This window comes from Malaclemys terrapin, chromosome 13 (assembly GCF_027887155.1).
Source record: "Malaclemys terrapin pileata isolate rMalTer1 chromosome 13, rMalTer1.hap1, whole genome shotgun sequence".
In the NCBI taxonomy this organism is placed as follows: Eukaryota; Metazoa; Chordata; order Testudines; family Emydidae; genus Malaclemys; species Malaclemys terrapin.
Genome location: NC_071517.1, coordinates 14,478,161 through 14,504,642, shown reverse-complemented (window position 1 = coordinate 14,504,642; position 26,482 = coordinate 14,478,161). Strand labels below are relative to the sequence as shown.

Here is a 26,482-nt window from a genome sequence, read left to right as displayed (position 1 = left end):
TGGAAAGGAACAGTTACGGCTCCACCAGGGACTCTTCCCACACCCCTTATGGGATAACATTCACGTGACTAAATATGGTGATAGTTTACAGGGTGACATAAATTGTAAGAAGTGAGCATGTATAATAGAAATATTATTGCTTTATTGAGTCTGTAGCCAGACTAAGTTGACCTAATAGTACCTTCGGGATATTAACTCTGAAGTTTAATTATGACCACTTAAATAACATAGTTAACCCCCTCTCTTCTGATCATCATATTAGAAGCATTCAGCTATCATATTTGCCTGGAGCACCATGCTATCCCTGTTGTGTGCTAGCCATTTGAATAAGATGTTCCAAAACCAGATACTCAACACAACTAATATTAACAACCAGGGGGAAGGAACAAGCCACAGTAGGGCAATAATAGGTTAAAGAATATTTAGATAAGTTGGATGTATTCAAGTCAGCAGGGCCTTATGAAATGTATTCTAGGGCTCTTAAGGAACTAGCTGAAGAATTTTGGAGCCATTAGTGATTCTCTTTGAGAACTCATGGAAGAAGGGTGAGGTCCCAGAGGACTGGAGAAGGGAAACATGATACCTTTAGAAAGGGGAACAAAAAGGCCCCAGGGAATTATAGACCAGTCAGCCTAATTTTGATACTTGGAAAGATACTGGAACAAATTATTAAACAATCAGATTGTAATTACCAAGAAGGCAATAGGGTCAGGGCCGGCTCTAGCATTTTTGCCGCCCCAAGCGGCGGAAAAAAAAGAAAAGAAAAAGCCACGATCGGCGGCAGCTCTACCGCCGCCGCTTCATTCTTCAGCGGCAATTCGGCAGCAGGTCCTTTCCTCCAAGAGGGACTGAGGGACCTGCCGCTGAATTGCCGCCGAAGAGCCGGACGTGCCGCCCCTTTCCGTTGGCCGCCCCAACCATCTGCTTGCTGCGCTGGTGCCTGGAGCCGGCCCTGAATAGGGTTATAAGGAATAGCCAGCATGGATTTATCAAGAACAAATCATGCCAAACCAACCTAATTTCCTTCGGTGACAGGGTTACTAGCCTAGTGGATTGCGGGGGGGGGGGGGGGGGGGGGGAGCAGTAGTCATGATATATCTTAATTTTAGTAAGGCTTGTGACACAGTCCCACATGACATTCTTATGAGCAAGCTAGGGAAATGTGGTCTAGATTAAATTACTGTGAGGTGGGCGCACAACTGCTTGAAAGACCATATTCAAACAGTAGTTATTAATGGTTTGCTGTCAAACTGGTGGGGTATAGCTAATGGGGTCCTACAAGGGTCAGTTCTGGTCCATTACTATTCAATATTTTAATGAATAACTTGGATAATGGAGTGGAGAGTATGCTTATAGAATTTGCAGATGACACCAAACTGGGAGGGGTTGCCAGTACTTTGGAGGACAGGCTAAGAATTCAAAACGATCTTGACAAATTAGAGAGTTTGTCTGAAATGAACAAGATTAAATTTAATAAAGACAAGTGCAAAGTACTACACTGAAGAAGCAAAAATCAAATGCACAGCTACAAAATGGGGAATAACTGGCTAGGTGATAGTACGGCTGAAAAGGATCTGGGGGTTATAGTGGATCTCATTTTGAATATGAGCCAACTATGTGATGCCATTGTGAAAAAAAGCTATTCTTCTTCTGGGGTATATTAACAGGACTGTCGTATAGAAGACACAGGAGGTAACTTTTTCTCTCTACTCAGCATGGGTGAGACCTCGGCTGGAGTACTGCGTCCAGTTCTGGGTGCCACACTTCAGGAAAGATGTGGACAAATTGGAAAGAATCCAGAGGAAAACAATAAAATGATGAAAAATTTAGTAAACCCAATCTATGACTGGGCACGTTTAGTGTTGAGAAAAGAAAACTCAGGGGGAGACCTGATAACAGTATTCAGATATGTTAAGGGCTGTTATAAAGAGGACAGTGATCAAATGTTCTCCACGTCCATTGAAGGTAGGATAAGAAGCTTAATCTGCAGTAAGAGATTTAGGTCAGTTATTAGGAAAAACTTTCTAACTATAAGGGTAGCTATGTCTTGGAATAGGCTTCTAAGCAGTGAAATCCCCATCAATGGAGGTTTTTAAGAACGGATTGGAAGAAACGCATGTCAGGGATGGTCTAAGTTTACTAGGTCCTTCCTCAGTGCAGGGTGCTGGATTCGATGACCTCGTGAGGCCCCTTCCAGCCCTACATTGCTAGAGTATATAAAGTTCAGAGTCTGAATTCAAGTAGTCTTTTGATTGTTCAGATAACCTGGACATTTGCTACTTCCTGTTTTTGAAGATTATGGTAAAAGTGGCATTTACAGCATCAGTTAAAAAGTGTTAGATCCCAAGGTACAAAGATAATGGGGTTTTGTTGGATTTCTATAAACTCACTTTGTGGAACATCGAGAAAAGCCATGTAAGCAGGGGAAGGCAGATTTCTTTTTCCCCTAGTCATTCTCTAAGGAATAGGAATCTGTCAGGTTTTATCCTTCCTCTGCATCCTGCAGTACTGTTTCATTTTGAGACTTCACCTCTTCTAGCACTACTAAAGCATGTGTTTAGTAGGATCACTGGGAAGCAGCTGAACTACGATGCTGGTCAGTGTATACAATGAATCTATATTGCAATGTAAGCGCTTTTCTCCTGCTGTTTCACTCCAAGAGACGGACCTGTCATATTTACAAACTAAAGAATAAATAAATCAGCCTTATTAAGTATCCAGAAATGCTCTATTAACATAAGCTGGCCTCTTACCCCATATGGGGTATCCGGACAGAGCCGTTTTGGGATCTAAAATGTTATTACAGTGGAGTGTCATCAGGGAGCACTGCCATTGTTCTGCTGCTACTGCTTCCATGGCCTTCCTGCTCCAGGGAGGCTGTTACTTTAACATCTTGTTTTTCTTCTTCCTTGCAGGAGAAGGTGCGGCTGAGGTACAGACTGACTTTCACTTTGGGAGACCAGCCCAGCACAGAGGTTGGGGAAGTGGATCAGTTTCCCCCAGTAGATCAGTGGGGTAATCTATGACCCAGCGAGTCTGCCACAGTCTCCATGACAGGACCAGGCAGGGATCCCAAAGGGACTGGAATGAATGTGACGTGGAAGGGGCACACATGCTATCCACTGGTGATGTTTAGCTTTGTTTACATGTCCTGACCACTCCGCTTGTAGCTTTAGTCTGGAATGTTTTACCTCGGGTTGAAGTGGGCCCGGGGCATCTATGCCAAGAATGAACTGAGTGGCAGCCAGTGGGAGGCTTTGCTGGCTGCTTTATCTTGGCCTCTGGGTGAATCTGGTTCTATCTTCCACTTTGTTATTAAACTTGAAATTCTGGTGTTCTGGAAGGGAGACCTATAGCCAGAAGGGGATTGGTCGGCTTCCTCCCTTGCTGTTGTCCAGAGATGCCTACAGGCTGGTAGGGTTATGATGCCATCCCGAGTTTCCTCGGTGCAGAGCCCTGATGTCTGTGCCTGCCCTAAGGCTTTCGCCTCCTTGATGCCAGAACTGAACCTTCTAGGCATGCTGTGCAGTAACCACTGGCTCCAAGACGGGAGGGTTTTTTACAGTAAAATAACACTTCACGCCCCCCTCTGTTCTCCTCTCCAATGGGCAGCCTACGCCAGTGCTGCCCATTCAGACAGTAACGGCGCATTGTGTGACACTCTCTTTAGTTGCTTTCTTTTATTTTATACTCCCAGCTGCCTCTGCACTCTCTCTCTTCCAGGCAGCTCATGCTAATTTTTGTACTCCCATGCCTGTGCTGAGTATTCTTCTGCCTTCATCACATTCCATAGTATGGGGGAGAGGAAATGTGTGTAGCGAGGAGGTAAAACCAACAGGGCCAAAGGGCTCCAGTTGTCTTTGAGTGGACAGCACAGGTTACACTGATAAAGGATGGCAACTACAGTGCGGCAGCCTCAGTGCAACCACTAATCAGGTGCAGAGGCTGGACCAGGGGTAAGGAGCAAAGGCTCTCAGTTCCCCTTCTGCAGGCAGTATTATTATTAAAGTTGAATACTGTGTTCTCTTGAAAAGACTAGGAATACAAGATGTAAATAGTAGAGCTATAGGACAGCGAATTGTAAGTGAGCAGATTGGTGAAAGGAAGGCAGAATCCATTCGGCTGTGATGGTGCACTGCTGGGTTTAGAACCCTGTTTTATTTGTTCCCAGTATTAAGTGGCTAAGTGCAATTCTCTCCACAAGGGGAAAACCAACTGTATTTTAAATTGTGGGGCTCACACAAGTGAGCGCTGTATTTACATGAATGAGGAGACTTAGTTCAATACACTGAAAGTTTGATTCCAGTAGTCCCTCCCCCCCACTCTTAATTTCAAACCTAAACAATCCTGCAGGGACCTTTTAGCAAATTGTTTTAATGAAGCATTTTTTCTTGTTTTAAATCTGTCACCTTACACTCCTGTGAAGACAGCATGTGGAGTGGCTGTATGGAAACTTAATTATACTAGACTAAGTATTTCCAGCAGTGCAAGGTACAGGTAAACAGCTCTTAAATTGTGACGGGAATGGTCAGCCTGACTGTCCACAGACTCAATACGCAGGAAGATTCTCCAGCCTATTATAGGAATAAAACTAAAATGAGGAAGTGCTGCTGGATTTAGAGAAGGCTATAAAACCCATTACTCTCAGTAGAGCTTGGACTTCTTTCTAGCCATCTTATACTTTCCACTGTGGCTCAATGTTTTTCTTCAGAGTAGTGAGAAATACGAACCACAAGGAGAAGTGAAAGACACAGCAGACGCCCTGGTCATTGAAAAGTAAGTGTAGAAGTAAAAAGCCGAACTCAGCTTGCTAAGTGTCAATGCTGGTTTGGCACGCAGGACCAAGGCGTGTGGCCTCCTCAGTTGTCTTTAAGTGACTGGAAGATGCTCTTGGATCCTGAAAAAAAGCAGCAGCTGTGTTCTTAAACTGATGGAAAGAGGTGGTGAGCAAGGAACGTTCTTTCTGCTTTAACATGGGCCTCACTGGCATTGTAGACAATACATCTAGGGGCTTCGCTTAGCTCTTTAAGTCTGCCCAGGTGCTGTAACGTATTGTTAGGAAGCAGGTTTCACTGCTTTAGATGCCTAGAAGTGACTCTCATGGTGGCTGTGAGGAAATCAGAAGAGCACAAGTGCTTTCTGCAGAATAGCTTCATTCTCCTCGTTAACAGCACTGCAGTGCCCATGCTGTGTAGTCAAAGGGCAAGGCACCATAGTCTCACTGTGGGGAAAAGTATTGTACAAGCTTTGGAAATTAAACTATTTATGAATGTTACTTGTTCAGAGGTTGAGGTTGCAGCTTCATATTGAGCCGTCATATTGTAAATATGTCTCCACTGCATTTGTTTTGCTGCATGTTAAATAAACTGTTTTCCCTACTTTGCTCTGTTTGCGACCCTTTGTGACACCGTGAGGAGCAGGTTGCTGTTTATGGAAGCCACAAGATTCAATCCACCAACCAAAAGGAGGTGGTGTCAAATCTATCAGGTTTGAAAGGTCGGCTATTCAAATTCCGTTCTAGTTACAGGAGACGACAACTGAAATGGTAACAGAGGCAAATGTTACACGTTTAGCTACCTGACTAACCATGTAGGTAAGCCCTGCAAGCTGACTTATAGCAACCAAATCCTTCATAGGAATCTAGGGGCATAGAATGAATGTTGGGGGGGAGACTTCCTACATGTTCATTGTCTCATTTGAAACAACATTGAGAGACGACAAACAACACTGGCACAAGAACAGCTAGAAATATGCAAAACGAGACATTTATTCTTAGAAAAGCAGTCAGTTTTATGTACAGTATGCCACAGAGTTACTGCAGTAGCCCATTCTCATGATCCTTCCAAGGTGCCCTCCTTGACAATAGCTCGGGCAAGGTTTCTTGCAAGAGCAAGTCTCAGGATTTCCACCTTGGTAGTCTCAACGTCATCAACCTAGAAACAAGAATAGTGTTACGGAGACTTGCTTCCTCTTTCCCATGCTACCCCAGTTGAATCATCCAGTTGACCTCAGGCAAGATTACCTGGAGTTTCTGGTTATCTGTCTTTCCAGCTGTCAGGTCCTCCAAGCAGCGCATTAATTCATATGTCTGCTCTGCTGAAAATATTACCTGTGAAAAAGAGACTGTTTGCTTAAAACATTAACCACTTATCTAGGGGATCCAGAATGAGTGGCTCCTGAGGGATAGGTCAACAAGAGGAGAATGCTTCTGCATGCCCATGACTCCATTTGGACCACTTAACACCTGGTAAGTCATGGGTCTTGCACTTGTGAGGCTGTAATTTTCTGGATGGACCGTAAGCCAGAGGGATGCACACTGGAAAAAATCTCAAATTCAAATCCCCCAAAACAACTGGGCAAGTCTGTAGCAAGCCTAAATCCTCAACAGTGCATTGAGTCTGCTACTTTGAAAGGAGAGGGCTGAATTACACCCTTATCCCCCTACTACTTGCAATCTTAGTATAAACATAAGGATTTCACAGGATGTACATCAGAGATTAATTTTGTCCTAAGTGCCTCTGCATCCTCCATGCCACCACTGGCCATGACTTTCACATGGCCACACATTTCTTGAACAGCCAAATCTAACTCATTTACATGAGAAGTATGGAGAATCGCTAGTGTACCTTGTGTCAGTCATGAGGGGGGGCAGGTAGTTCTGGGATACCCTGTCATATTTGTGTACACCTACTTCCAGTCAGGAAAAAGAGGGGTGCCTGTGGATCAAAGTATGGTGGTTGTGGTGTTGCATCAGAACCCCACATTCACCTCTTTCTGCTCCAGGAGGGGAAGAGCATCAGTCAACAGGGTCATCCAGAAGGAACACGGAGCAATACGAGCCGTCATCAGCATCAGGAGCAGCTTGGCAGCTTCAGAGAACCGCTTCTCACCATACAGCCGATGGAATTCTCGGTACTTCCCTGTGTGTGTGGTGGGCGAGGGGAGTAAAACGTTAGCTACTGTCAGAAGATCCTAGGCTTTGGTTACAAAAAACTAAGAGGCTAATCCTGCTACTATGAAGTCTGTGGTAAAACTCCCAGAACTTAAATGGGGGGAGGACTGGGCCCTTTGGCAGGTCTGGGTTAAAGAGGGAAGTTGGAATTTTGTACAATTTATACATCAAAATAGCTTAATAAATACAGGGTGGGGACAGAAGGAAATCTGCCCTTTTTTGATGTTTACCACTTGAACCTGCTTAAAGGACAACACCTCAGTTTTGTTCAGGGCAATACAGTGAGCGTGTGTGCAGAATCTTCCAGAATAGTTCAGAGAATGGTTTTAAATCAAACACATTCTGCAAGTCACCATTTCCTTTAAAGGTGGCCTGCAAGGGAAGAAGTGGGCCTCTGCCCTGTATATTTGCGTTAGAACGTAACAGGGTTTGAAAGGCTTTCCGTAAAGCATTGATTTTTCTGATTGCTTATACTGGAAATTTAGATCTTTGTTATCCTGTAAGTCTCTGAACCCCCAGGACCTGGTTAGGATGAGATCTGACATCTAGGACGTGAAGTGGTTAATTGAGGAGGGAAGGGATTTCACCAAAAGACTGGCAGGTATCAGCAGCGTAAGGTTTGGTGCCGCCAGGGGAAAGAAGTTGTGCATATACAAAGGAAGCGGATGGAGCCTTTCCGGTGTTATTTGGCAGATGGCCAGCACCCTAGTTCCTGTATGGAGTCAAGTCCTCCTCACTGTGAGCTTGGCGTTTCCATGCTGAACAAATGGAGCTGCGGAGATGTACTTTGGAGAGCTCTAAGCAGTGGGCAAAACTACCATATGGGCAAGATAACTAGTGCAAGGGGGTTGCCTTTGTAGGGATCTAGGAAAATCCACACACAAGTTTTTCCAGGTTCTAATCACTAACTCCTCACAGGAAGCATCACTAGATGGGGAAAATAAATGCTTATTTAGTTAGATTTTAGTTTAGATTTATAAATCCCAGAGCCCCAGACTGCCCTGCACAAACTGAGGTGGAACATCAGAGACCTTCTGTGAATGCAGTTTGAGGTAAAACAGTCTGCCAACAACAGCAAGAGGATGACATCCCAAACCACATATAGTAATTTGCTCTCCCCCTGACATCTGTAATGGACTCAGGATGTACGGGGGAGAAGAAATTAAGAGAACCAGTAGCAGCTCCAGAGAAATGGTTTTAGGGTGAACAACACTTTAAAGCAGTTCTAGGAAGGGTCTGTCTGTAGGCAGCAGATTCTCACCAAGAAACGTCAGCCGATCACTGAGCAGCATGGAGGGTCCCAAGTTATCGATAAGGTCCAGGTCTGAGAAGCTGCCTCTCTCACAATAATCCTTCAGGAATCTACAGGGAAGTCAGAAACTTGTGTCCACCAGGTTCAGCCTACGAGTCCCACTCTTCAGAGAAGCTTTATTACCCAATGTCATTCTGTTTTAATCACCCTCCTAAAGAGCCAAAACCATTCCCTGGAGGTGAGGTCCATTCAGATATTATGGTGTATGTTGAATACACCCGTCTCCGCACCCTTTCTTTTTGTTGTTGTTCGGGATATTTGCAGTCACCAGGATTTGTTTTTAAAAGCCAAGGTGGAAGAATAGCAGCACAGCAAGCAGTCCTGAGGCCAACAGATGCATAAACAGCTCTGCCAGCTCATAACAATGACTTTGTTTTTCTACTGCACAGAAGAGCTGATAAGCAGCAGGAGCAAATTAAGTCCTAAGAGTTTTTTCAGTCGAGCCTTTATTATGCTGCTGCTTTCAGTGCCTGCTTCCTGTGTCGGTTTTCTTCCACATTCCGTTCAAGCAAATATAGTCCCTCCCACTCCTAAAACAAGACAAAAATAGCACTCCTTTCTCAGGTTACTCAACCCTCAAATGTGAAATAATACCTTGCGCTTCTAGGGCAGTTTTTCCCCAAACAAATGGGTCCTGGGGGTTGTGGGAAGATTCTAGATGGGTCGCAGGGCGCTAGGCAAACATACACTTCTAGCCCCGTGAGCAGGGTGGCCCACAGGGAATGTGGGTTGGAAATCAAGCCTGCCCCATGCTCGCCCAACAGTGACAACTCCTGTCCCAGCTCCTTGCTCTGGGGCATTGTGACCTGGCACACAGGGTTGCAGTGCCACCCAGCTGCCCAGGATTAGGATTGTGACAGCAGGGTAGAATGTGCATATAGGTAATGGTGGATTACAAACAAACAAACAAACAAAAAAACCACAAAATGCAGTTTGGGAGTCACCTTAGCAAAACATTTGGGAATCGTTGTTCTAGAGCATCTTCTACCCACTGATCTCAAAATTACAATCTAATCCTAGCTGAGACACAGGTACTTTCCCCATTTCCCCCAGCTGTAAAAAATGAAGCAGATATATGATATGACTTATCAAAAGATCACACAGGAAGCCTAGAGCAGGTCAGAAACAGAAACCAGATCTCCTTTCTCCCAGCCCTGTGTTCGAACTAGTAGGGTGTTCTTCCTCCCGTACAGCCCCCTCACTGCCCACAAGATTAAGTACTGAACAGTTGATTCAGTTCAAAACTAGGATCTCCGTGAAATAAGGTTAACTTCCTCTGCTACCTAAGATTAAGTTGATCTGTAGGTCTGTTATCTCCCTATTCTTGTCCTCTGAGGATTGCAGAAGGTGGGGAGGAGAGTGATAAGGAAAAGGGAAATGGCTAAGGAAGAAGGATGTTGCAAGTATTGCACAATCCTTTGTCTCTGAAAGGGGTCAAAGATTTAATTCACTAGCACAGATGCTGTACTAGTTTGTCCTAAAGGGAGGAAGGTTCTGTTCTAACAGATTATCTCAACTAGCCTTCAGAAGAGCCTTCTCAGGACAGTGCTCCCCTCCCCAAAAGGTTCTGCTCAGTCTAGAGAGTAACAAAGACCCACCTGTCCGATATGAGTGTAGCAAACGCTGCATCCTTGGCTCGGATGCTCCAGGACAGTGCTGAGCCTAAACGATTGTTCCGCACAGCTTTCATGGCCATGATTTTACAGATGCTGCGAACTTTGGGATGAAGTAGGGAGAAGAGAGAAATGGAGCGTCAGTTTTTAGTTACACCCAGGTCACTATAAGGCAATGAAATGTCATCAAGAGTCAATCACCTTGTTCATGCATCTGTCTCTGCTCACAGATCCTCAGCACCTTGAGGGCTTTTTGCTCCGTGTTGAGGGGGATTCGCTCAATATGAAGCTCCAGGTAAACCTTGCCATACTCTGGACAATGATCAAAATAATCTACCCCCAGCTGCCACAGGCTACAAAAGAGGGGAGAGAAAGGTCAAATGTTCCTTCTAAGGAGAACTCTCAATTAAGCACTTTATTATAGCCACAAGAGGGATCTGAGTCAGGATTAAGAACAGTAACACACTGTAGGAGACCCCTGGTTAGGTCACTCATCTGTGAGACTTAAATTGGCTTTTACTTTTTATCTAGTACTGATACCTATAGTGACCGCTCTGGAATACCACCACCTGCTCCAGCCGTTCTGCACACTTGGGGTTGCAGCGATAACATGTTTAACTTGTGACATTTATAACTAGAAAAGACAAAGCACTAAAACTATGGTGTAGGGACTTGATGGGCTCTAATAGATCTCTTCTCTCTAACTCGTGGTTCTAGCAGAAGAACCCCAAAGGCTTTGTCAAACAGCTTGATCAATATCCCTTCCCGTAACAAGAGCCACTTAATTGTGCTGCCTTTCACATCATGAACATGAAGGTTTCTCTTTTGTTGCCCAATGTCAATCTGGTATCTGAAAGCAGGAAAGGAGTTGTTACCTGTGATGGGAAAAGAGCCCGGAGGCATACTCCAACAGGAGGAATTCACGCATATTGGAACCAAAACTGAAAGAGAAAAGTACTACATTTTAATCCTAACATATACTCAGATTACCATGCGATTACCTAATTTATTAAGTGTCTCACACAGTCCAGGCTACAAGTTGTTTTTATTTTTTTAAGAAATCTCTAAACTAGTCCATTTTTCTACATCACATGCACATCAAGGTTTTTTATTGCAGTGGGATCCCTTGTACATACCCATTAACAGCTGCAAGGTTGTATCTCAATGAAAAGACTCTGCTGAAACTATTGTTGATAAAGACTTTTCATTTACACAATACATTTCATCCTAAAGTATCTCAGTGTGGTTTACAAACTCCATTAAAAATCAGCCACCTCTTGGGAGAGACAGCTGTTTACTAGCATTCCACAGCTAAAAAATAATTTAGAAGATCCTTTAGCCAACTGAAACTGCAAGCGAAATGTAGATAGCATGCAATTACTCAAGTTGGAATTTAGCAAAGGCAAGAGGATTCATACTCCTACTTCATTCAAAATGTACCATGGGATCTCTAATAACCAGTCAGTTCTATTTCATCTGGAAAAACTTCACTGCCGTCAGCACAGAAGACCCTAACATCACTCTGAGGCTCTGGTTCAGTATCAACTCAGAGGTGTGGCAGGTTGGCATTCTCTCCTGCAACATCACTTCTTGCAGCACTTGGATTTTCCTTTTCATTCCACAGGTTTCACTGGAATATACAGCACATCCCCTCTCTCTGACTCTCTGAAATGTAGTTCTTCACCAAGAAAATACCACATTATCCTTCTATCGCCACTCCTTAATAGTTCCTATCTCTGGCCTCTGGACACTTGAGTAAACAATGCAGAGGCACTTACTAGAGATTGTGAGACTGCAGGAGTTTGCAATGATCCAGCAGGTCAGTCAGATGAGCCACGAACCACCAGTTGCTCAGGGCGATGCTGCATTTTCAAAAAGCAAAGGAAGAAAATATCAGCCTGTAACTGACAAGTGACTCGTTATGTTTTCTGGCGACATTTCCGACTGTCAGAGAAGCAATGCACTGCCCTAATCCAGCAGACTTGCAGACAAGTGACACTATGTCACAGACCTAGTGGAACAGCATTTTAATTGCTGTCTGCCTTACATGTTCTTGATACAGTCTTTAAAATACAGATCAGAGAGGCTCAATCATCCTTATTATGTGCACATATCTTGACATGCAGGCAGACTCCTCTCCATCAGAGATGCCAGCTTGCTGCTGGACTCAGGGCACAGAGAAGCAATGCTGTATAACCAAGAAATCAAAGTCTTACTAAAACTCAACCTGCATTCTTTAATCACTTGATGGATCTCGAACTCAAAGGCTGCCATTAAGATGCTGTCTAGAGGTTCAGGGCTGCTCTCTCCTCCCAGGAACAGGTCCAGGCTAGACTGTGGAAGCCCCAAAAAGACAAGACACATTCAATGCAAAGGGCCATGGGGACAGTGCAGGAGAAGAGATTTGGCTGCATCAGCCTTATTTAGAACTTTTTTGGGGGAAAATTGGGGTGATGGGGGGAGATAAACAAAAAAAAATGGATTGAAAGAGTCAAACAGGATTCATCTCTGTTTTCCTAGAACAGATTGAACACTATGACTTAAGAAAATTAAAGCAGGTATTTGCAGTTTGCCACATTCAAGTAGAAACTGAAAACTCTTGGTCAGCTGCAAATTTTTCACTCATAGCACATGTTTGGAACTCCCTGTAGGTTGCTGATCCACTTTCAAACTCGGGGGGGGGGGGGGGGGGGGGGGGGGGGAAAATCACACAAATATCTGGACCCTATAAAACTTCAGCCCTCCCAATGTGGTTTGAATGCAGTAACCCCAGACTTACCTGTGCATAGAAGCGAAGTTCCACTGGCTTCACAGTTGGATGGGAGTAGACAAGTCGGGTGACCAGAAAGTGGTACCAAGTAGTCATGAGCTCCTTCTTCTCCAGTATGGCGTTCTCATCTCCCAGCAGGATCTAGCACGAAAGAGAAACGCCGCCGTAAGCCCTCAAAGACTCACATCTTCATTACTAGCTTCCTTTCTTTAAATCCCTCAGCTCTGCTTCTCTTGGTATCACCCCCACTAACAGGGCATGCAATCACCAACAACAATTAAAACCAAATAACTAAGAGGAAAAGAACAGCAGCTCTTGGGCACGCCATTGACCAAAGCATTGTACTGAGGGGACAGTGAGCGGATGGTATCAAACTTGCACTTATGATAGCAGAGTTCAGCAAAGAGCCTCAAAGTGTTTCACAAACAATTAATCAGGCCCCAAAACATGCCTGTGAGCTCAATTCTATAACCAGCATTACTGCCTGACTTATGGAGAGGTGAAGTAAGGGGAAGCCATTTGCCCAAAGTCACACAGCGTCCACCACTCTAAATTTCCTGCTTTAACCAGCAGACCAACATTACCTGTGTCCACACAGCACTCCCCATCTCCAATGGATGGCTACTGGTGCCTTCAAATCTGTGAACATAACCTCCTTCCTTCTCAGCCACAACTCACCTTGCAGATGGACTCCATGTGGAGATTGGAAGCAAAGGTCCCATCCTGGAGGTACCGCTGACATTCTTCATGCCAATGCTGCCATTTCAGTTCCATCTCAGTCAGTGTCTGGGTGTTGCCAATCTGAACCGGGAAGATACATACACACGATAAGGCAAATTCAAAGTCCAGCCTCTACAACTGTCATTCAGCATGACTCTCAAACAAGCCTTTCATGGCCAGAACAAAACACTGGCCCAATGCAAGGATTTTGATGTATGCTGCTACGAAGCTTCTCCATCACTTTAGCCATTTAAATATCAAAGTGACAGAGTGTACAGGAACCCACAGGGGACCACAATGCAGCATCTGAAGCCTTTTCACCATGAAAAGACCACTGCAGTATGTGCGGAGGTGGAGATGTGCGGATGAAGTCTACAAGGAAAGTTCTCTGGGAGGTTGTGTAAGAGCTGTCAATCAGAACATTTTGAAGAACTGGAAAAATGTGTCTCCCTCCACAGCTTTGAGTAAGAACAGGAATCACCACCAAGGCCATGTTGCCTTTTAACATAATATGCTCTTCTCCCTGCATATGGGTCTTTTGGGTTGTTATAGAACAGGGGTCGGCAACCTTTCAGAAGTGGTGTGTCGAGTCTTCGTTTATTCACTCTAATTTAAGGTTCCGCGTGCCAGTAATACATTTTAATGTTTTTAGAAGGTCTCTTTCTATAAGTCTATAATATACAACTAAACTATTGTATGTATGTAAAGTAAATAAGGTTTTTAAAATGTTTAAGAAGCTTCATTTAAAATTAAATTAAAATGTAGAGCCCCCCGGACCGATGGCCAGGACCCGGGCAGTGTGAATGCCACTGAAAATCAGCTCGCGTACTGCCTTCGGCACACGTGCCATAGGTTGCCTACCCCTGTTGTAGAACATGTATGTTACAGCCAGAGGACATCAGAATTCAGACATTTTAGTAGTCAGTAGGCCAGGATGTTATGTTATAGTGGCCCACAGGTGAGATGATACAGACTGGACTACAAATGCCACCCCCACTACAGACCACTGCATGCATTATTCCCCAATGGAACTGTATGAGACGGCTGCTGCAAACATACACTAAGAATGGGCATCTTCTTCATCAAGTCGTCCAGAATTTTGCACATGCCCATCGATGTGGGGTTGGCACTGGCTTCCTTAGAGAGTAAATGCCGTGCATCATCCATCCGGCCCTGCAGCACGAAGCTGTCCACCTGCAAAAACCACCACAGTGCATGAGCACCAAGCAGAAGCAATGCTGAGACAACACCTTCATGCAGAATCAGACCAAAGGTGAATTTTAACTGAGTTAACATGTGTGGCTTCGAAAAGCTAAAGGAACCAAAAGTGCTTCAACTACAGATCCTGTTATCTCAAATGCTCACACAGCACAAGCCTCCTGCCACAGGGTGAAGGGCCCCTTTAAGAGGGAGGAGAGTCTGACTCCTCAGCTGCTTCCCAGTTGATTTTAAATGCACCTGGATCATATTAATGGAGAGAGACAAACAGTGGAGGAATCAGTGAGGAAAAGGGCCTGAGAGAGACAAGAAAGGGGAAGATGAGAACTGCCTGGGGAGGAAAGGAGAGACCCAGACAGAAACAGGAGTAGCACAGGAGAGCTAGTATACAGAGCCAGCAGGAAGAAGGTGAAGCCTGTTGTTGGTGAGGACTGACCAAAGCTGGGGAACCCCAGCCGAGTTACAGGACAGTTCCATCAGAGGCCTCTAGGAACCAGGGGAAGAACCAACCCTGGTTAGGGGAAACCAAACCCAAAACAAGGAGGTTGATGTTGGAGGGTGGATCCCAGGAGCAAGGGCAGGACTCACAGGCAGAGGGACTGGGGTGAATGAAACACTACAGGAATACCCCCTGCAACACTCCTGAATGGAGAACTGTGGGAAACCACACCAAGAACAAGGGGTTGGTCCTGCAGGGACATTCCTTGAGCATGGGTAGGACTCTCAGGTAGGGAGGCCTGCATGGGAGGAACACTGCAGGGAGTTCTCTCAGAGGAGATCTGACTTGGGGCTATCAGAGAAGCATCATGGGGGAAAAGTGAGACTGGGAGCTCTCAGGTGGAAAGCCTAGAGAGTGATGCCCTGGGATAAAGATGAAAAGACAGAGAAGATTGGAGATGGACTCTCCCTCAAGAGGGTGAGCTGGAAATGATGTCCCAGGAGAGAGCATGAAAAACTGTTGTGAACCTGCTGTACTCTGGGATTTCAGGGAGAACTATTTTATGCTGTAGACTATTGTATATGTGCAGGAATTAATTATACCTAAAGGTGGGCTTTTGAATCAGACACTGGGAGAGACTGTTCCTTTTATGGACGGACCTGTCATGCCAGAGCCTGCTGCAGGAGGGCACCCCAGGTGGGGTGGCCCTATAACATCCCCCTATACTGTGCTGGCCCTGGCCTCTATTTTGATCTGAAATCCTCTCTAGGGGTGAGGGTAACAGTCTTCATGATGGCTTCATGCAGGAATCCCTCCAAGCAGATACTAGCAACTATGCCAAATGTCAGTTTCGGAGATGCAACCTAGCGTACAAAGCCACTTGTGAGGAAGGAGGGACAGAGCACGCATGCAAATGTATAAACTTCTTTGATGGAGAGAGCACCAATTTCTTTACTCACAGCATTCCAGAAGTCTTTATGCTTCGATGGATTTTCACTGCTCAGAACTTCACGGACCATGCTGTCTACGTCACACACATGAAGACGAACCCAGTCGAGGAGGTGAAGCAGGAGATGACCAGCTGTAGGCAGAGAATACATCTCTCCATCAGATCCCTGCTGTTTTAAGATTCTAACATTATTAGTTTCATACTATATTTCCAAAAGCAGCGGACAAGTCTGCCTAGACTTCATAGGATTCATAGGATTTTTATCTGCAAGGCTCAAGCCACCAAAGGCCATGGAAGAACGGCAGGCTGCTGCCAAATTAACAAACTCAGAATTTTACAAACTGAAAGGGGATTTGCTCCTTTGTCTATTAACCTGCTCCATGACACAGAGAGACAAAATAAAGCTAGCTCAGATTGCTAGCTAACAACATAATTGGCACTTATCACAGGCACTTCAAAAACAAGATGATGAATAATTATCATGCATCTTATATTGCCCACATGATGCATGTAGTTTTACTCTTCATTTTATTTTCCTCTCAAATCTGTTTTCACTGGAAATGAGGCGGAAAACTAGCACCAGGTAACTCATTTGCTCTCAACAAATCACCATCAAATGGTCCAGTTTGAGAACCTCTCTTCTGGATAATGAATAGGCAGCATATGTTTACATATTTTGACTGCCTAAAAAGTAACTTGGATTGAAATCCTAGGCCAAATTCTCTCCTGGTGTAATTCAACTGATGTCAGCGAAGACACTCTAAAGTCAGTGGAGCTGCACCAAAGAATGTGGACCCTAATGGGTAAGTGATACTTAGCATTTATATATAGTCTACACTTATGAATTTAATAGTATTTTGTACTTAGAGGTTGTTTATCCTTGAAATTCAACAACCGGAGAAAAAAATTCTGTTTGATATCACACTTCTCTATTAATTTCATATACTATGAGCCAACTCCAGTTCCACTGTAGTACAGAGGAAGGAGAAAACTGGAACAGGAGGGAAAGAGGTCTATTAGTTTAGGGCACAGTGCAAGACAGAGGACAATACTTGTCCGAGACAGGAAGCATTAGGGGTAGGGTTTTTTGCCACTTCCTGGCAATATTAGTATGACTTTTGGAGACATGCCAAGATATGTTCTGATGGGCACGTTGTACATTTCTAGAACAAATACCTATGCAAACAGAAATACCTATTAACATCATTATACTCCAATTCTCACCTGGCGCTACTTCAACAAAAAGGATCTCACACAAGTTCCAGATCAGCTCCATCGCGGACAGAATAGAGACCTGAGGAGCAACAGGTACAGGTTTCATATGCAACAATCACTCCTGAGTTTCCTAACACAGCAACCAAAGAAAGACATTTGAACCACAACATGTCAAATAGCAGCCTTCCTCCTTATCCACTCCTCTGATAAGTTTACTTCTTTGTTTTACTAACATTTCAGAGAAGATCAGTAGTAAAATGAGACACTGGGCCACATATTTGATTTAGGAAGTTTCAAAGCTGCTTGCACATTTAAAATACAAAAAACATCTCCCATCTGTGGTCACCACTAAGATAGTACAGGAATTCTTTCTGACATTAAATCTAAGAGACCTCAATTGAAAGTTACAATGTTTATTTTGGTTCTCAGTGAGACCTCAATTGAAGGTTACAATGTTTATTTTGGTTCTATAAAGATAACTTAGATCTGAATTTATAACCCAAGGAAAAGTCATGACAGAGGGAAAATGCCAATACGGCAATATTAATGCTGACAAGAGAATACCACAGCTTGTATTCTTTACTCTTCCTAGAAGATAGTTCCATTATTGCTTCAAGTGCATGATTTCAAGGCTCGCTACAAGCCTAATCAGTTTTGGGGTGGGACATCAGAGAGGTAGGCTCTAAGGGGGGCTGGGGTATTAGTTCATGGTTGGATTTTGTTAGAGGGCGAGAGTATCTGAGGTCTATAAAATTGGATCAATATATAGATTACATCAGAGCACCCAGAGGTCTCAGATACCTCCTACAACTTGAGTCTCTTACAACATAAGCAGCATGCTGCTGCCTATTCCACCAATGCAAAAGACTAAAAGCAGATTTAGAACGTATCATTGTCACAACAGACTTGCCGGGTGTATTTGCCGGCAATCGTTTTTTTCAGTTGTGACTAGATTTCACAATACAATGTTTGTAAATTACCTGGGTGCTGTGCTGGCACTGCAGCTCAGGGTCCCGGGTAGAAACTGAGGGAAGAGAGAGAAAGAAGTCAAAACACCTCAAAAACATTTTTCCAGCCCTCCTGGTGACACTGCTCAGAAATGAAGCAGTTTCATGTTTGGATCCAATGATATGCGTGGGCATTCTCCAGTCTTGTTATCACAGACTTTTAAATGTTACTAGGTATTTCCTTAGTTACTTAGCACCTTTTATTAATTTTGTACAAGTTCTGGTCTCTTTTATAAGTGTGATAGAATGTATAACATCATTCTGAGCGCTCTGTGAAAAGATAATAAATTCATAAAACATTATAGTCGTAGGCATCTTTCAGTCTCAAAAGACCATGGGTATGCACCCCTGAAAGGTAAAGAATTTACATAAAGTTGGCTTTATGGCAGCAGCAAATGTGGCTGAAGAGACCCACTCGAGAGAGACAATCTTTGCCATATCGGTCACATTTAAAGATGATGTTTTGCTAAGCTCCGAGCACTCATTGAAGCAGGCAGACTGTGACGGGACAGTCTGGGGGCTGCCCAGTTTTATGGCAGGCAGTGGTTGTCTAGTGAGATCTGATGATCTCTCCCACCATCGGAGACTGCCCAGGTGCTCAACTCTATGCCAATCGAGTAAGAGCTTAGAACTGGTGACTGCTGCCTCCCGTGTTGTGTTGATGCTCAAGGCAAAGCTGGAGTTCCTCTTCAGGGCGCAAGCCTAGGCAGAGGATATGGAGACCCTGAGTTGCCCATGCACCAGGACCCCGCTCTCGACGTCACCAATAAATCCAGAGGAGAGGAAGAACCAATACATCTGGTACCCAATCTGCTGCAGGAGTTGCCAGAAAGATACTAAAATATTAGTACCTGACCGCCTTTGGGGCTCCACTCCAGATTTTCTGTCCGAGTTTACTCTCATAGCCCTGCAGTCTCTCAAATTCCCCCACAAGGCAGTGGGGCTTTTCTGTCAGGGGTTGCTCCCTTAGCCTTACACCTTCCCGGACTACCCACAAGGCAGTGGGTTTGATGAGGTAGACCATCTACTCTCATTACGGTAGCAAACATAGCCTGACCTGACTTTCTATGATGTTATATCTGGAAACAATTTTGGTTGCTGGACTGTATTTCAACATTGATTGTTTGTTGTAACTGTCCTGCTAAATGTCATTATTACATATATGATATACGATGCTCACCGGTACAAGAGGAGTAGAAGTAAGGAAAAGAGCAAAGTAATTGATAGGGGTTCCACATGCAAAAGAAAGCCTATTTACTAAACAGAACAAGGATGGCACCAACCATCATCAGACTCTGCCTAGAAGTGACAACAAAACAGGGACATTACACTTGTAATAATGATCCAGTATGGTTACCTACTCTTCTGATTCTTTAAGAGTTAGAAGCTGCATTTCCCAGCAGAGAAGATGAGAGGGAATCCCAAATTAATGGAGTGACAAATAAATAATGAGAAGCCTGGGACAATAAGAATGGCTGTTTGAGGCAGTTGGAAGTGGGAGATTACAAAGTATCTTGAGAAAAGAAAAACCTCAGACTTGTGAAGCAATCAAAAAGATCAAGGAGGGAATCAAAGAGCAGAGAAATAAATTAGGAAAAATAAGAATTTTAAAAAGTGAGTGCAAGAATAAATTCTGAAAATTCAATTAAAAATAAAGAAAAAAATCTCTCCCTAGGTTTACAAATTGACATTGCATCAAGGGGGTGGAACTGCAGTCTCAACAGTTACTAAAATCTGAAAACACTTTTACAGCAGTTATAACAAATTACAATTGCAAATGTTATTTTTATGGTCTCGAATATTGTCTCTTCTTAAACGGAGAAGAACTTACTAGCCAACTGGTGCATCTCCTCCATACAGGCTCTTATGACTGACCGGTAGTTTTTACTCACTCGAACCAATCTGCCAAGAATACAAAGGCTTTCTTTAGAGAGATTTATTTATTGTTAGCTTGTGTCTGTAGGCTACTAGGGCCCCGATTCTGCAAGTTTCTCTGCAGAGGAAGACCCCTTCTGCACTGTACTGAAGTCAGTTGGGCTCCACACTGCCAGAGAGGTGACTACTTGTGGGACTGGGGCCTAATTTTGTAAAATGGATGTTGGAAAAATTAGTTATACAATATTACAGAGGGTCAGCAGCTGAGAGAATTTCAGTTTAATTATCTCCCTCATTGGATATAGATTCATATGTTTGGTGGAAGAAGGAGAGAAACATATTGGTCCTTTCCTGCACCACAAAATTATTATTGTATCACCTTGCCTCGCTTCCTAACAAGACATTCTGTAAGCGGCAAACACACCAGTCAGAGGGGGGTTGCTCTCCTACCTCATGTCTACAGATGAGGCAGTATCCATCAGCAGTGAAGGAGACTGGGCACAAATAAAGGGAACAATCAAGATAAGATATGTTTCTTTAATAAATTCAGTCAATGAACAACAAGTATGTATTGTATGTACTGTACCTTTAATGACTCTCACAAGGTTACCAACCTAAGAGATGCACAGACACCACACCTGCCTCCACTATTAAGTGGCACAGAACAGTCTATCTGAATTGTACCTCACTACTGACATGTTCTCCATAGGGGACAGGGAAGCGGACATGTTCTCTTTTTGTTTCAAATCTATCTAGCATTTCTATTTACTCACTGTGCTTTCCTTGACTTCCCAGCCAGTTCTTCCTCACTCCTCTGGAGTCCAACAAAGATCCCATGGGATTCATTGAAGAGTTTGCGTAAGGTCTGCGAGTACACATCTTGATCTTTGCGAACAATGAAAATGTTGGGGCAGCCTGGTCTTTTCTCTGCACATTCTGAAATGAAGCATGTAAACCATAAAATAGCCAAAAGAATGCTACTACTCTGCAGTGTTTAATGCAGATAATCCATCTCAGCCCTATGGGATATAATATACTCCGGACTTCAAAAGTTAAAGCCTACAGTAATGGTTCTTAAAATATTAACTGGGAATTTATTTGGTAAGAAGTCTAAGAATCAGCACAAAAATAGGGCAAGAGGCCCAAAACTACTGATAAAATATCAAACACTCTGTAAAACTCAATTCCAAAAAAACAAACAAACAAAAAAAACCGCTAATAATTTGTGTGATAATGAAAATCACCTTATAAACACTAATGTGACTGAATTCTCAACTCTTTCACCATTTAGTGGTGTTCTTGGAGCCTCAACTCCTGGAGACAAATGACTGCTCAAGAAGTTTCTAGGTCTCATGTTGCAGAATAAAACTTGAAAGAACATGATCTGAGCGTACTCCAAACTCTTGAAAAGGCAAGTAAAAAGAACCCCAAATTTATTTTCAAATATCTCATTTTAAGCCAATTTATTTTGGGGCCCAACTCACAATTTCTGAACATTTGAGGTTAGGAGGATCCCTGTTCGCTCTGCATTAGTATTTAGTAAAATCCACCAAGATAAACACTCAAGAATGAAAGAGAAGTTATTCACCTTTTGGGAACAAAGTTTCATACACCAGCATCTCTCCAGGTCCCCAGGCAAAACACATTTGCTTCCTGTTGGAGTCCACCCCAGGAATCAGCTGTTAGGAGATAGGGCACAGGGATTGTCAAGCATGCAGCTGCTCTCTAGAAAAATACAGCAGGCAAACACGATTCCTCTTCCCCTTTTAGGGTATGTTTCCCCTGCATCTGGGAGTGAGCCGCTCAGCTTGGGTCCACAGGCTCATCTACACAGCAATTTTTAGCACACTAGGGCAAGCCCCACTAGCACAAGTCTTTCTACACTGGCTGGGAGGCTTGCTCTCAGATGCAGTAGACATGCCCTCAGTTTTCCCATCTGTAAAACGGCGAGAATGATACCACCTTCCCTCATAAAGCACTTTGAGATTACTGCAGAAGGGCGCTGGGTGCTGCTCTGATCATCACTGTATCTTTTTGGCGGCGGGCTTATTTGTGCTAACGAAGGGAGACAGTCAGTAATGCACAGGCACGAGGGCGATTAGCTGAAGTGAACCACAACAGCTCCCTGCCCCCCACAGCCGCTCCCCTCTACCCCGCGTGCCCCCCGCCCGTAGCCTCCCCCAGCCCAGTGCTCCCGGCAGAGGGTGCCCAGCCCCCCCGCAGACGAGGGCTCGCTCTGTCCTACAGTAAGCGGCGGCTCCACGTCCAGCTCATCCATGTCAGCAGCAGGCTCGCCGCGGGACGGCGACAGGCAGCAGAAGAGAACCAGCTCCGCCGCCACAACAGATGGCCTGCACCCAGAGAGCCCCGCCCAACCCCAGGCCGGGCCGGGCGCCGGGCAGAGACAGAGGCCCCTGGTTCGGGGCTGCCCTCTGCGCTGCCTGCAGAACTCTACTCCTCCGGGCCCACATTGCTGCAGCTTCCCCTCTCGATCAGCTCCCTGGGACGGGGTGAGAAATAGTGTGTGCTAGAAAGGGGGGGATAAGTCCTCCCTTTATGGGCTTGATGTTGAATTTGGGGGCAGGCCCTGAACAGGTCAGTCCGGTGGCGCGACAGGCTCTGGAAGGACCCCGCGAAGGTATATAGGCGGGAGCGGCGGCTGAGGCGCTCTAGTCCGGGAGTGTGTCGTAGGGGTCCTGTTGTGATGGCGGCGGCTTTTACCCATTTCCTGGATCAGCTGCTGGGGTTTCTTCGGGACGGGATCCCGTGCTTGTCCTTAGGTCAGGCGTCTGGTTGTCCCTCCCTAGCGCTGGCAGGCAGCTCAGCTGCTCGCAGGGGGGAGTTGCCCCGCCCCGCCCCGGGCTGTGGCTGTCTCCGCTGACGGCTGTAGGGCGCCCTCATATCGCGCCGCGCCCCGGGCGGTGCTGCTGGTGATCTGTTCTGCACACAGAGGGGTATCCGCGTCTGTATGAGTTGAGGTGTAGAGGGTGTAATCATCCATCTCTTGCCACCAAGGGATCTTGAGTTGTCATATGCCTCCCTGTTTATGATCATCGTTGTTATAATTTTATTTTTTGTGAGGGGGCTCAGAGAAACTTCTTGCATGGTTGCAGTGCCTACACGGGTGCTCTTGAATGATGACAAATGGGACAGCAGATGGCTGGGTGCTTTGAAACCTTACTAGCCTCCAGCCACCTCACCAGGCTGACTTGGGATCATTAAGCTGAACTTCTCTAAGAGCCCCAGATACCCAGAGGGGCCTTGCCTTTCATGTACTATCTGGACAGGACCAGAGGGTGCTGGTCCTAGCCTTTATGCCTAGCTAGGCCAAGCCAGGGAGTTGTGAGGCCAGCATGTAACTTCATCTTGCCCTTTTTGGGGACTTTGAAGCTTTTCAAGCTATCTGGGTACTTGGCAAACAACAAACCCTTTCTTGAACTCACCACTTGCCTAGCCAAGAAGCAAAAAAGCATTGTGTCCTGGAAAATTGGAAGCTTGTTGAAAAATGAAGTGATTTATTAGTTTTTAAATCTTATACTTCCTAAACCAACCTCATAAAGTTTGGGGGGGGGGGGGGGAGCTGATTGTGAATGATGGTTTGGTGTGGCATTTTCTACTCCATGCACAGAACTAGAATTAATGCAAAGCGAAAGCTGGGGGTTATAGTAGATCACAAATTGAATGAGTCAATAATGTGATGCAGGTGCAAAAAAAGGGCTAAAATCATTAAGGTATATTAACAAGAGTGCCTGGGCACCATATTTAAGGAAAGATAAGGGTATTTTTGTTGCCCTTTAGAACAAAATAACATCTTTCTCCGATGTTGATGAGATGAGCATATGCTTGTACAGCACATTTGTAAAGGGCATGTGACAGTGATATCTATGGCCTTTACTGAAATTAGATCATTTAATTTCTAAACAATCCACATATGGAAATGAACAAACTTAATTCGGTCTTGTAGTTATTGCATAATGTCACTACAGTTATGATTAAGGTATTTGTTTGTGGTCCCAGATTAGATTAAACTGATTTTTTTTAAAGACGTTAGAATTTTTCCTTTTGTGGTGTCAACAGAGAGCAGAATTAAGGTTGTTTGGGTGCCTTAACTGTATATTTCCGCACCTTAACAGAGCTGGTTGTAAAAATTCTGACAAAACATCTTTTCATCAGAATTTGCTGATTCATCAAAAACAAAACATTCCATGGAGGTGGCTCAATTCCAACAAAGTTCTGATAGAAAAACCTGACTGGCTTCCTACCAGCTCACCCACCTGGCTACTCAGCAGCCCATCTGGTTGGGCTGCAAAGGAGCCTGGACTTCTTGACCCCTCAGCAGCTTGCCTGGCTCCTAGCTCATTGGCAGCCCATGCTCTAGAGCTCTAGGTTGATTTCCTGAGTTTATAACACTTGATTTGGGGACCATTACAGCACATCCCTCTAATATATTTTACCTTTAAACTACTACCATGTTCTCTCAAGTTAAAACTCTAACATTATTTTTTGTCTCTGAATGTCCTTGATTTTTAAAAATTGTTTGTCATCCATGAGCACTAACCAAGAAACCCAAAGAGAATATGACCATGTAATGTTTCTAATGATTTGTGGTATCAACTTTGCATCATTCTTTATATAACTTTCAAGAGCAGATTCCGCCGCTACACCAGAACAAGTACCACTAGCATCACAGTTCAGGCAAGTTCTTTCATGGCTAGGGGGTGGTATGAAGAAAGTGCAAAAATTGTTTGTAGGAGAAACAAACAGGGAGCAGGTTAAGGCAGCATTGCCAGAGCAGAAGGGCAGATAAGTAGGGAGAGGCAAAGATGTGAATAGTTTTGATGAGAACAAGAAGCTTGACCTTGTGCAGTGGAATGGGGGTTGGGGGGAGGTCCCATGGTAAGGAAGATGATCTTAGCAACTGTGTTTTGTATGGACAGAAATGAGGTGGTGATTTTGGGGAGGTCAGAAAGGAGGAATCAAGTTTGGAGATGAGCCTGAACAAGAGTCTTGGCTGTGTGGACAGAAAGGATATTAGAAATGTTATGGAAGAAGTGGCCATATTTAAGCACAGCATGGACGTGTGGGTCAAGGGATAGCACAAGAGATAAAAAATGCATCTCTCCTGCCCCTCTCTCCAAAGTTACTGATCTGAGGGTGGTTGTGTTTTCATAGTGACAGAGGTGGTGATTAAAAAATGTGTTCACTTTTAACTGGGATGGATTTAAGTTGTAATGAAATACCCAGGAAGAGCTATCAGAGAGACACAGGTGTGGATTGGATTGAGGGAGTCAGGTCAGAAATAGAAAAATAGAATTTCAAGTCATCAACATAATTGGAGCTGTATGGGTAGAAGAGGTCACCCAAGGAGTGTAAAGAGAAGGGACCATGAAAACTGTGGTGTCCAAATGGAGAGTAGGAAGGAGTTAAGGGAGCAGGGTGGTAAGAGGGGCCACTGAAGGTACAACCAGAGAGGTAGGAAGAGAAGATTTGGAGGAGGAAGGCAGGGTAGACTGTGTCAAAAACAGCTGAGAGGTCAGGGAAACTGAGAATGGCATAGAGATCCTGAGATCTGGTTGTGAAGAGGTCTCTATTTAGTGTTTCAAATTTCCTTATTACAAAGTTAATATGGCTGCACTTTGGCTAATCACATGAAGCATTAAAGTACGGTTCCATCTGAAATGTGACCCTATAAAAATACCATTGTGAGGACTCTCACTTATTGTCTCTGACTTCTGGGTCAAATTTGATTAATTTACAAGTACATACTAGTTTTTAATAACTACCAACATTGCAAATTCATCCTGGGCTCTGAAAATCTAGATTACAGGTAAATCTAAGTATACCTTTAGTCTGAACCTTTATTGTGGTGTTTTTAAATAGTTTCCATGTGTCTTGTAGGCATTTCACACTCGTGACTGTTCCTTTTAATTTCTATTTAACTAGCTTCCTCATTTTTGTGTAGTTCCCCTTTTTGAAGTAAAAGTCTACTGTGGTGGGTTTATTTGGTATTTCCCCCTTTACAAGGATGTTAAATTTAATTGTATTATGGTTGCTATTGCTGAGTGGTTCAGTTATATTCACCTCTTGGATCAGATCCTATGCTCCACTTAGGACAAATCAAGAATTGCCTCTCCCTTTGTGGATTCCAGGACTAGCTCTTCCAAGAAGCAGTCATTAATATACCGGTAGTCTCGAAATTGTATCTCTGCATCCGGTCCTGAGGTGACATGTACCTAGTCACTATAGGGATAACCCAGTAATAGGAGATTTCAGCTTTCTGTTTTTGTAGCCTCTTATCTCCCTGCATATTTCACAGTCCTATCGCCATCTTGGTCAGGTGGTTGGTAGTTTTCTCCTAGTGCTCTACTCTTTTTATTCAAGCATGGAATTTCTGTTCATAGAGGTTCTATGG

The 26,482-nt window shown here is 44.3% G+C and overlaps 2 protein-coding genes across 2 annotated transcripts in view; one reads left to right on the top strand and one right to left on the bottom strand.

The window, feature by feature from the left end:
* GGA3 (golgi associated, gamma adaptin ear containing, ARF binding protein 3) overlaps nt 1-5,378 on the top strand; it is a 31,596-nt gene extending 26,218 nt beyond the window's left edge. The window contains exon 17 of the mRNA XM_054047942.1: nt 2,916-5,378. Within this exon, the coding sequence (XP_053903917.1) occupies nt 2,916-3,026 (111 nt within the window). The 3' untranslated portion in view covers nt 3,027-5,378. The remainder of the gene's footprint in view (nt 1-2,915) is intronic.
* A 365-nt stretch (nt 5,379-5,743) lies between these two features.
* NUP85 (nucleoporin 85) lies at nt 5,744-22,450 on the bottom strand. The gene is made up of 19 exons (XM_054047885.1): nt 22,316-22,450; nt 21,659-21,749; nt 20,844-21,006; nt 20,027-20,097; nt 18,169-18,212; nt 17,198-17,267; nt 15,984-16,105; nt 14,427-14,561; nt 13,326-13,448; nt 12,657-12,788; nt 12,105-12,211; nt 11,656-11,739; nt 10,753-10,818; nt 10,079-10,230; nt 9,863-9,980; nt 8,214-8,314; nt 6,769-6,920; nt 6,023-6,109; nt 5,744-5,933 (listed from the first exon to the last, which is right to left on the bottom strand). The coding sequence occupies exons 1-19, from the start codon at nt 22,346-22,348 to the stop codon at nt 5,832-5,834; spliced, it is 1,953 nt and encodes a 650-aa protein (XP_053903860.1). The 5' UTR covers nt 22,349-22,450; the 3' UTR covers nt 5,744-5,831.
* Nucleotides 22,451-26,482: the final 4,032 nt, after the last annotated feature.

Bases quoted from the DNA above. Each gene is read 5' to 3' on its own strand.
- NUP85 (XM_054047885.1), bottom strand. From the start codon at position 22,348: ATGGATGAGCTGGACGTGGAGCCGCCGCTTACT. The intron at 21,750-22,315 runs GTAGGACAGAGC...ATCTCCTAACAG, and splicing joins ACGTGGAGCCGCCGCTTACT to CTGATTCCTGGGGTGGACTC. The intron at 12,789-13,325 runs GTGAGTTGTGGC...CTTTCGTGCTAG, and splicing joins ACATGGAGTCCATCTGCAAG to ATCCTGCTGGGAGATGAGAA.